General features: G+C 35.7%; 1 protein-coding gene across 2 annotated transcripts in view; it reads left to right on the forward strand.

Annotated features, from left to right (window-relative positions):
* Positions 1 to 8,143, forward strand: part of PDE1A (phosphodiesterase 1A, calmodulin-dependent) — a 386,517-nt gene extending 378,374 nt beyond the window's left edge. For both annotated transcript variants that reach the window (XM_011956690.1, XM_011956693.1), the window contains one exon: positions 8,030 to 8,143. In XM_011956690.1, coding sequence (XP_011812080.1) covers positions 8,030 to 8,100 — 71 coding nt within the window. In that variant the 3' untranslated portion in view covers positions 8,101 to 8,143. The remainder of the gene's footprint in view (positions 1 to 8,029) is intronic.
* Positions 8,144 to 12,073: the final 3,930 nt, after the last annotated feature.

Raw genomic sequence — 12,073 nt, forward strand, 5'->3', positions numbered from 1 at the left:
GTCAGATAGAATTTAAAATATAAATGTGGTTGGGTATTGCATCATTTTAAGGTTATTGCATGAAGAGCCAGAATTTCCCAGCTAGACCTGGTGGCTCATGCCTGTAATACCAACACTTTTGGAGGCTGAGGTGAGCAGATTGCTTGAGTCCAAGAGTTCAAGACCAGCTTGGGCAACATGATGAAACCCCATCTCTACAAAAAATATAAAAAAGTACCTGGGCATGGTGGTGTGCTTGTGTGGTTCCAGCTACTTGGGAGTCTGAGGTTGGGAGGATCACCTGAGCCCAGGAGGCGGAAGCTGCAGTGAGCCATGATAGCACCCCTGCACTCCAGCCTGGGTAACCAGAGTGAGACTCTGCCTTAAAAAAAAAAAAAAAAAATCAGAATTTAAAATTTGAAATATGTTTTATATTCATGCTTGGGCCCATTTAAAAAAACAAGCTTACAACAATGAAAAATTATGGGTGAGTGATTTCAAATAAGTGGTAAAATTACATAATATGAATGCCTTATTGTTTTTTCTGGCATTCTTAAAGCTGCGCAATTTGAAAAATAATTTGTTAGTAATAGTATTATGTTATAAAATCCCACACTGAAAGTAGATCCTTCAATTAATTTTTTAACTTGTAAATTGAGAAATGGTAACAAACCGGAAAATTTAAGAATTGATTTTTAAATGATTTCTGTAGTAGTCTGTCCTCACACTGCTAATAAAGACGTACTTGAGACTGGGTAATTTATAAAAGAAAGAGGTTTAATGGACTCACAGCTCCACATGGCTGAGGAGGCATCACAATCAGGGCGGAAGGCAAAGGAGAAGCAAAGGCGTGGCTTACATGGAAGCAGGCAAAAGAGGAAAGAGGCACGGGAACTCCCGTTTATTAAACCATCAGATCTCGCGTGACTTATTCACTACAATGGGAACAGTATGGGGAAACTGCCCCCATGTTTCAATGATCTTCACCTGGCCCTGCCCTTAACACGTGGGGATTATTAAGCTCAAGGTGAGCTATGGGTGGGGACACAGCCAAACCAAATCAGCTTCCTAGAGCCTTTCATGATAAAGATGAATGATACATGTTTATTTGACAGGTATGTATCTAGTGTACATGTATAGGAGAGAGAGAGAATTAATGGTTTATGTTTAGAACAATGCACCTCAGGATTTTTTGTTTTTGTTTTTACATGATTGTCATCATCAAAGCAAATTCAATCATATTCAGCATTCTCCATTCAGGCACAGAAATGGATTTATGTATTGACATTTTTACTAAAGGCAATTGAAGTTTGTTTTTTGTTGTTGTTGTTGTTATTGTTTGTTTGTTTTCTTCATCCAGCTTTACAAAGAAAACTCAATCAACCAGAATAGTTTACTCAGAGTACTTAAAGGAAAGCCAAAATGTTTGCATCATTTTACAAATTATTTTTTCCAAGTTCTAGCTTTTGAAACTCACTTAGGTAGATAGTTAAAATCAATATTCTATAGTTAATTTGTCCTATTTATAAAGATAAAGAATATGTGAATTTTTGGCACATCTCTCACATTCAAGTACAGCCATCACCCTAATAGTGTACATTGTACCCTTTATGTAATTTCTCATCCCTTGCCTGCCTCTGAATCTCCTACCCTTCAGTATCTCCAACATCAGACTCAATTTTCCTCCCATTTTTCATCCTAATTGAGAAATTAGAGCAACCCCATGTTGCCTTCCACATCAGCTTGCCTCTAAGAGCCAAATCTGAGCATTTCCATGACTGATTCCTGCCACTCTTTACAAGAGATAAAGCGTGATTTGAATGGTCTTAACTTCACCACTCCAGAGCTGCTGTCTCCATTGCCACCACCATCTTCTCTACCTTCAATTAATGCCCGTACATTCTTACCATCTCCCTGCTCTCAGACCCTGCTTTCTTTTAAGAAGATCTGCAATTCAGTCACAAAGTTCCCTTCTAGGAATAATAATATTTTAATAGGTATCTGAGCCTTCCTCTAAAAGAATGACACTCTGATGGAGAAATAATTGCTTTAACCAGTGGGTAGGAGCTCACAGTAGTTTTCTCAACTGGGCTTCATTCCTTTCTTGGCATATATCATTTTTCTTTTCAACCTCCTGCCTTTGCTCAGACTCCACTATACCTCCTCATCCCTTCACTAAGAGCATACTCCTACCTGTGTGCCAACAAAATATATACAACCTTTTGACCCAATTTTAGACAACTCTTTCAAGGAGCCAATTCAACTACCTTCTACATTGTTAAACTCTTTCAGTGTAACTTAAGCACTAAGATTTCTAGCTATTTGATAAGGTATTAGCTGCCCCAAGTTGAGTATAATTTCACTGATTTGCAGATGAATATACATATGAATTTTTCATTTTCCATAGATCACCTGTAAAACTCTCTACATATCTAGATGCCTAGCACATATGCATTGGGTGTAAGTCTAAATCTTGCTAAAGTAAATTGCTGTATTTTCCTCAAAATCAGATGTTTCTGTTTTTCTTTAGTGAACCAATACATAATTTACCTATTTCTTGATTTGTATCTTATGTAACACTTTAAGGTATTATTTTCTCTAATTTTACAGGATTGGAGCTAGCATATTTGGGAATTAAGTGGAATTTTGTTTTCACAGTCTTCTTTTTCTTCTGCCTGGTGTGCAGTCCTCTCTTATCTTACTGTTGCCTTCATGCATACTGCAAAGTAAAAGAACACATACAACTGCTTCTTCTCCAAATGCATTAAAATTAAGAGGAAAAAAATAGGGAAAGTATTTCCCCTGGTATTAAAACAGATTTCTTTTTCCCAGCATGTAAGGCAAACTACATTATATGGGTGCCAGAACACCAATTAAAATCAGAATATCTGATTTATCCTACATTACCTTTCTCCAGTGACTGTAACTTTAATCTTTGATCACCAATGTATTCTAGTTATCGGCAACGTAAACTATATAAATGGTCTAAAAGTAAAACTGAAGCAACTTAGAGACGTGCCTGCTTAAGGAAATACTGTTAAACATAGCAAAGATAATATTCTTCTCATGAAGAAATAAGAATGCAGTGTTACTCAGAGCTAGTATTTCTGTTGAAAAGACTGCACAAACCAAATCTGTGTTAAGTATATTTCAAACACCGTTTACTATTGCTGTTAAATTGAAAAAATTAACCAGGGCATTGCTCTGAGGAATAGCTTGTGATTCTGTCTCCCAAATTCACCTAGGCTATGGTGCCTTAGAAGAGTCAGTTACCCCTCTAATCATGACTTTCTCATCCTTAAAATGAAAATCATAACAATGATTTTCCTACTCACATGCAGGGATTGTTGGGCTAGGTAAGTCAAAAATAGGGAGTGCAAAATAAGCTATTAAATCATTTTGTTTTTTATATCTACATGAGAAATGATCTTTTAATTACGGATTTGAGGTATTAGAAAAATACAAAAAGAACAACAAATTTATTTCCGGGGTAGGAAAATTACTATTGAAAACAAAACTAATTTTTTAAAAGAGTGAATTTAAAGTCTATTTAAAGAAAAATATTAGGTAAGTGAGAGGATAGGTGGCATATGAATATGGCAGAAATGGTGAGGGTAGGTTACTCATGATTGTAGCTTGGGAAACAGTCAAACTAGAGGGCAATATTCTGGTTGTCCTTTTTCAGAGGGATCCAGCCACTTGTTGGCTTTAAGACTTTGGGCAGATAGCTTTCAAGCTATGTCTCAGCTTCCACAATTGTTTAACCTTACTTTATATGGTTGCTGTGAAGGAGGCCAGGTGTGGTGGCTCACACATGTAATTCCAGCACTTTGGGAGGCCAAAGCAGGTGGATCACCTGAAGGTCAGGAGTTCAAGACCAGCTTGGCCAACACGTGAAACTCGTCTCTATGAAAAATACAAAAAAACAACAAACAAAAAACAAAAAAAAATTAGCTGAGCGTGGTGGCGGATACCTATAGTCCCAGCTACTTGGGAGGCTGAAGCAGGAGAATTGCTTGAACTCAGGAGACTGAGGTTGCAGTGGGCTGAGATCAGGCCGTTGCACTCCAGCCTGGACAACAACAGCAAAATTTCGTCTCAAATAATAATAATAATAATAAAAAATTTGCAGAGAGGATTCAGGGAAGTGAGGTGAGTGAAGCACTTAGAATAGTGTCTACCACCTAGTAGGTATTCACAAAGTATTGATTATTATTGTCATATTTTCAATTGTATAATAATTTATCCTAACAGGTTATTTCTCAGATAGTGAGACTGACTGGAGAACAAAAGTCTCTAATATCCACTTGATAGTGTGTTTGTTGTAATTCCCTGCAAGTGTTATTTACAGCACCAGGAGTCTAACACATTATGATTCTAATATGGGAAAAGCAAGCTCAAATTGCAATCTAAAAGCCTAGATTAGCTAAATTTAGAGGATTTCTGTTGGTTTTGGTGTCTCTCTATAACAACTATCCCCTCGCTCTTCCTTGAAGAATTGAGACTATTTACAAAGCAAACCCATAATATTTCTTATCATTTTACAAATTACTTTTGTTAGACTTGAACTTTTGAAACTGGTTGAGATGAATACCTAAAACTCTTTGAAATGAACAGAATTATTGATATTCCTTTATTTTCACTCTTTTTCCTGGCAGACAAACAAGTTTATATGCAATTTCTTTGAGCAGGCCACTTGCGTTCATTCCTAATGAGCAGCTTTCTATATGTAGGACCTTGCAAACCCTTTCAGTAAAATGAAATTCAAAGGTCAGATTACTAGTCTTCTTGAAATATCAGTGAATTAAAAGCCAGCCGTTTTGACTTCAGGTTATCTATTTATAATCTGCATTGTAGAAAGTCAACTGATTATTCTGGGCCTATTTCTTGCCTGAAAAATGAAGTTAGACTAGATCAAGTTTTAATGCAGGGTTATATAGGGAGGGTCAGAATACTTAGAGACGGATTTCTTTTTACTAGTCTTTAACTGAAATTTATCATTTCCTTCATTTGTAGGAAAGAATATACATAAACATTTATGGTATTTTTGTCATCAATAGAACTATATATCTATTTATTTATTATATACTTATACACTTACATTTAGTGTAGCAACTTTGAAGTATCATTTGATATCATTTCAAAACAGATAGTAGACCTTCAATTAGATATTTTAATTTAGAGCATTAATAAGGAAGCATATATAATACTATAGCACATCACTAGGTTTATGTAAATATGTTGATAACTGTATTTTGATTAGAATTCGTAGTAATCATATATATTTTATTTTATTTATAAATTTTACTTTGAAAAGCTGGCCATAGATTTCACCAGACTACAAGAGGGGCCTATGATTCAAAACCGTTTGGAGCCTTGGTATATGGGTGTTTCTCAAAGCCTTTATATGGTACACTCTTGGGCCATGAAAGTCATCTTAATGATATTTAATGGATTGAAAATTCAAATTACTTCCTTTTTATGGGAGAATGATATGTCAGAATAATATGACTTCCTTTTTTATGACGTACTAAGGGTCACTAACAAGTATTATTGCCCAAGTTAATTGTAAAGGCTTCTACAACTAAAGATTTATCAACTAGAGATAATATAATTTGGATTTGCTGAGGACTCTACTATCTGGCTGTCATGAAATTCCTTAGCAATTGTGTGTCTACCACTGAAAAGAGCTGGAATTTTAGTTTTCAAGGAAGACCCTTCTTCAGTGCTACAAAACTCTTATCATGAGTTCATCATAGTTTTTAATTGTTGCTAATCATATGTACAGAATTATTATTGGGTATAATATGTGTATTATTTGGGGATTTGTTATTTTTTATAATTGCTGCCTTGTTACCATTTGATTACTTTCTTCATTTTTCTTTTACTCATTTATTACTGCTGATTTCTTTATCCACTAGAAATAAGATAAATACTTTGGTGGTGGATGGCCTTAGGGTCCTTTTTCCATTGTAAAAAGTTCTCTAAAAAATTTTGAGAACCAGTGAATTAGTTGATTACTTCTATTCCTTTCTCGTAATTCAGTCTGTTCTTTTTACTATGTTCTGTTCTATTCTAGACTGTTTTGTTCTGTTCTAATCTAGTCTTAAGTAACAGAACATTAAATCTGAAGTTTAAGCCAAGACTCTAACATGATAAATTTCAGAAAAAAACCTGATTTTTGAGACAAGAATTTCAAAGAAGATTCATAACTCAGTAATAAGATGCATAAAACCCTTTCCCAATTCAAACAAACGAAAGGGTCAGGTTATTGAGCTCGAAAAAAAGATTTATGAAGAGGATTTCTTTAAAAACTTATCTGCTATTGGGAAAAGTGTAGAAATGCTTCCTTCTTCACCTCAAATCAAGGGAGGAGAACTTCACCAAGACCCTTGGGGAGATTGAAGTTAAGAAGATACTGGGAATGGAATCTAGTTCCTACCTGAGAGATCTAAAGAGTTAAGTGGTAGCAGGTGAGCCAAAAGAGAGACAGCTGTGTAGGTTTCAGCTTTTCTTCCAGTCATTTATGGAAACAAATGCCTCAAGAGTGTGTCATGTGAACCAAATGTACCCACCCACATTTGGAAGGGTGATGAGACCTCAGCTGACAGAAGCTGGAAATGTACCAACAAATTTACAGGAGCTGTGGACATTGCAAAGAAGCCAGAGATTCATGGGTCTTACCAACCTGGTAAAAAGCCATGGTCCTTGGCAAGAAGTCCGTTAAGAGCCCATGAGTGTGCTTCTTATAAGAAAATAAAGGCAGCTGTAAATGCCTGCCAGGTCTAGTGAGTGCAAAGCCATCCTACAACACTGCTGCTCCTCTTAGCCTTCTTCTCTCCCCTGCTCAGGAGTCCAAAGTAGCCAGTGGAGAGAGAGCAAAGAAGAAATGAGAGAAACATCAACCATACACACCTCACCCCGCTCCACACACATGCACCATTTTTGGGTTCTGTAACAAACCCAAGGTGGGAAAGGAGTCTTATCTTTGTTTGACGATGTGTATTACATGAGACCAGACCTTCTATTGTCTGATTTGAGACTTTGGCAACTTAATGTGATCACAGGATGTTTTTAGTTCTCTAAGAATGATCAGGAAAGTAATGAGACTACCTGACATTTTTATCTTGGCTGAGAAGATAAGTCCCCACCCTCCATATTTTAAAGACAAAATTGCTTTTTAATAGCATCTGATAAATTCTGTATGTCCACTAGTTGCATAACCTCAACAAAAATCTGCTGTAACTGAGTTGATACAATCCTACATGTTAAAGGAATTATAACAAAGTTAATTGGCACAAAGTTTAATTGTTAGAATATGTTTACTCAAACTTCAGACAGAAAGAACATTCCATTATGTGTGACTATTTCCTGAACTATCAAGATATTTCAAGTAATTGACTCAGAAATTAATTTTTGTTTATTTTGTTTACTTTGTTACTTATGTAATGAGACTCTTTTATCTAAACATTTTGCTTTATACTTCTGTTTTCATAGATTCTCTACAACCTCTCCAGAAATGTTGAAAGATTTTTCCATGCTAATATTTTATTTTTCTTCACAGTTTATATGGAAATTGAGTGATTCTAAGATTAGTTTGTCTTGACAGATTGTATCTTAAACACTACTATCCTTTCATACTCATTTTTAAAAATTCATGCCAACTAAAAAGTGTGTGGTAAAAGACATTGATCATTAGAAGGTTTAGTTAAAGGAATTTGTTTCCATTAAAAAATATTCAGAAAAAAACACATGATTTTTTACATGAGATTTAATAATGTTTAAACATGTTTCATCTATTTTATTTCTGTATTCTCAGATTAAATCGCAGCTTGAGAAAGTTATGTAACCAACAAAAGACAGCTTGTTATACTATGTAGATCCAGAGGCTGAAAGGAAAGTGTTTGGTATCTTTGAAAACATGTGCCACAAAATTCATTGTAAAATTCAGTCTTCAACATTTTACAAAGTTCTTCAGTCTCCTAATCTTATTAGTTTTTTCCAAAGCTTTATTTTGTTTTGTTTTGGTTTTGTTTCCTTATGTTTTTAGGTGAACCTGATCTTCATAAGAACTCAGAAGACCTAGTAAATGCTGAAGAAAAACATGAGACACATTCATAGGCCTGAAACACTTTAAAGATTTCTGTCATTTTGAACATGAGAGGTAATTTTATTTTATAGACAAGAAACTTAACTTCTAAAATAAATGGTTTGCAGAATACCATTAGAGATGAAATTATCTTATTTAAATGCCTTCTTAGATTTTTTTTACAATCTCTATTAATTCTTTGAGACAAAATCTTAACAGGTAAACTTTAAGTATTTACCTTTTCAAAGAGTTCTTAATTTGTTAATCAACAAAAATTATATTTACTGGGACTGAAATTTTCATTCTTTAAAAATAATTTTAAAAATGGCCAGGCGCGGTGACTCACACTTGTGATCCCAGCACTTTTCGAGGCCAAGGCAGGCGAACCACAAGGTCAGGAGTTTGAGACCAGCCTGGCCAACATAGTGAAATCCTGTCTCTACTAAAAATACAAAAAACTTACCTGGGTGTGGTGGCAGGCACCTGTAATCCCAGCTACTTGGGAGACTGAGGCAGGAGAATCGCTTGAACCTGGGAGGCAGAGGTTGCAGTGAACAGAGATCAGGCCACTATACCCCAGCCAGGGTGACGGTGCAAGACTCCATCTCAAAATAATAATAATAATAATAATAATAAATAAGTTCATGGGAATGTTTAATCCTCATTTCTTTTTCCATGTCATGTAGGAAATATAAATGTTTTAGACTGATTTCTTGTTTTATTTCATGTAAAAATATGTTTATACCCAGTAATTAAAACAAAGCAAGTACATATTATAAAGCAAATATCATGTTCGTTAAAATCTGTGAACATGTGCATTTATGGTTCTCTTTTTAAAAATTCAGCTTCTAGGGCTTGTTTTCAGTCTATCAAATTATTAACTCTGGGAGTGATGCCTTGAAAATTTGAATTTTTGATAAGCCAGTCTGTTGATATTTCTGTCCACTAAAATTGAGAACTCACTTGTCTTGAACCGATGGCGGAGATATGGGCAGTTAGAAAGGAGGGATGTGTATTTACAATCGAGATGTCTTAATATCTACTAAAAATAAGAAGAAGTAAAGAACAAAATCCAAGTGTTGTAACACATCCTGTTGTTGGGGTGGTGGGTTGGGGCAAGAGAAAATGCTGAGGGTACCATTCCAAACCTTAGAGATCTTGCTATTAGTTCCACAGCTGTTACTTCAGATGTGAAAGTGTTAAAATGTGATTTGCTTTTAAAATAGTTTCTTCCTCAATATTCTTGAGTTACAAAGACAGTTAGTTGTAAAACTGTCTTTTATTCATAAGAATAGTTTCATTAATAGCAACAATAAAGTGTCAGGCACTGTGGTGAACATCTTGTATATATTATCTCACTGAATCTTCTCAACGATTCCAGAGTTAGTGAGTGTGATCCCTATTTTGTATATAAAGCTTGGAAAGAAATCGAGTTCAAAGTGACTATTCAGCAATGAAAACCCATGTCTATCTTTAACAAATATATTGTTTTATATGCTACATCAGTTCCTCCCCCTACTGTCTATCCAGACTATAAATTTATTACCTCGAGAGCCCATGATCATTTTAGAAGACTCCTTATGTCCTCATGATACACAGTGAAGCCCCAGAGGTATATTTTAGGGAAAACTAATTCAGTGGAATATTTATAGATGCTTTAAGTCACAAAGGGTTTTGTTGGCAAATGTGTATCTTTATAAAACCAAGTACAACAAAATTAAGAATTTTTCCTACAGGTCATATTCAAGCCAGTATACATCACATCGCATCCAAACAAAACTTTAGGATCAACATTTCCTAGACATTTATGATAACGGATCTTAAATATTTATGAAAATTTTCCAAAAATTGTGTGTAGATAACAGGTTACCAATACATTTGTAAAAATAACTGTTCATTGTATGAAAATACTTAAGGCAATTTATATGCATACATTTGTATATCTATATATGTGTGTGTGTGTATATATATAAATGTATAACTGTAAGTAAGAGTCTGGCATTTCATCAGAAAAGGTTTTGATGAGATTCAGTTGGCAGTTAAGGAAGTACCTTTTTGCATTTTTCTTTTTCCTTCTTTTTTTTTTTTTTTTTTTTTTGGAGACCGAGTCTCGCTCTGTTGCCCAGGCTGGAGTGCAGTTGCACGATCTCAGCTCACTGCAACCTCTGCCTCCCAGGTTCAAGCAATTCTCCTGCCTCAGCCCCGCAAGAAGCTGGGACTATAGGTGCACGCCACCACTCCTGGCTAATTTTTTTGTGCTTTAGTAGAGATGGGGTTTCACCATGTTGCCCAGGCTAGTCTCAAACTCCTGAGCTCAGGCAATCTGCCTGCCTCGGCCTCCCAAAGTGCTAGGATTAGAGGCGTGAGCATGAGCCACTGCACCCGGCCCCTTTTTACACTTTTCAACTAAAAAAAACCCAAAACTAGAACAGTTTGCGGCCCCCTCAAACTAAATATAATATTTAAGCCCGAGTAGATGATTTGGCAATTTTTTTTTCTGTCAAGGCCAATTAAATTATTTAGCTTCCTTCTCAGTTTGAGAAAGCCCTGTCTTTGGTGCACAGTCTTTCAGGAAATGTGGTCTTCAGTAGCACCTTATAAATTTTGTATGTTCACTAATTATGTAACCTCAGTAGAATTCTGCTGCAACTGAGTTGATACAGTCCTTCAATATATGTTAAAGGAATTATCTCAAAGTTAATTGGTGCAAAGTTTAATTGTTGGAATATCTTTATTCAAACTTCAGACAGAAATTCACATAGCTTCAAAAACAAGTAGGTCTTTTAAAAGAGGGAAGTGGACAAGGTCTAAAAACAACAAAGAGTGGTGACAATTGGCAACTGTGACTCAGGCATGGTGTCTGGGAGATAGCAGGCAGTGATCAGTCCTGGAAACAGAGAGGACACAGCACCCCCAATCTGAAGGCTACAGTCAGCCACTCTTTGGCTCTGACAGATTTTTACTCTGAAAGAGCAAGGGCCCAGTGTTGCCAGCTGTTTCTAGTGGTTAAGAAAAATTCTTAATGTAAACTCTTCCAATTTTTCCTGTTGACTCAAAGTTTTTTGAAATGCTTTGTGGACAAGAAAAAATATGTCTGAGGGTCAGATTTGGCTTGCAGGGTTTCTGTTGCAAATTTAGCACACCTTCTTTGTGACTGATAGCTAATTCTTTGCTGGCTGCAATCACAGAAAGTGTAGGATGTTATAGCAGCCTGGCGATGTCTCTGAAAGCCATTGCCTGCTTTGTTCTCAATGTGTAGGTGCCACTGTGAGGCACTTTCCCAGAAAATATTGAGCTCTAATTAAATCTGTGCCGTGTTGAGATTTCATAAATCAATGTGCAACACTACACTTAGGACAAGAAAAAAGCCCTTGAAATCTACTTTTCACATTGTTGTAAAATTTCACCACCATTTCTAAGAGATTTTAGTCCATGAAAGTGTTTTGTTTTGCTTAAATTTTTCTTTTATGTTTTTGTTTATTAAAGGAAATAAAATAGAATGGTTGGATATATAATCCCAGGCTGCTTGATTATTTAAAAAGCTAATGGCATATCATTTATCACATGATCTTTCTTGAAAGATATGTCAGGAGATTCTGGCATTTCAAAAGCAAGCCACTGTCAGACCTGTTATGCACTGGGAGGAAAGCGTTCCCTATGGTGACCACAGCCTACTGTTTAATGTTGTGGGCTATACAACAGAAGATCAAAAATTGATGATTTGTGGGCTGTATTTAGTCAGTAGACTTGCCTGAGCTTTCACACTGATTTAAAATATCTTTTGGAATGTCTTTAGGCAGGGCTTATGTTCTTTAGTTGACTATGGTCCCTGTGAGTCTAGTTGTTTTACACTCACACTGGCCCACTTAACTCATTTACACTACCTGTCAGGCCTATATGCCTATCTGATCTAGAGAACCAGTTTTTACTGGGATTGAACACACACATATACAAACACATGCACACACACCCAGAGCAGAAATAGGAAGAGAAATTCCAACTGGT

The sequence above is a fragment of the Colobus angolensis genome, unplaced genomic scaffold (assembly GCF_000951035.1).
Source record: "Colobus angolensis palliatus isolate OR3802 unplaced genomic scaffold, Cang.pa_1.0 Scaffold421, whole genome shotgun sequence".
Lineage (NCBI taxonomy): Eukaryota > Metazoa > Chordata > Mammalia > Primates > Cercopithecidae > Colobus > Colobus angolensis.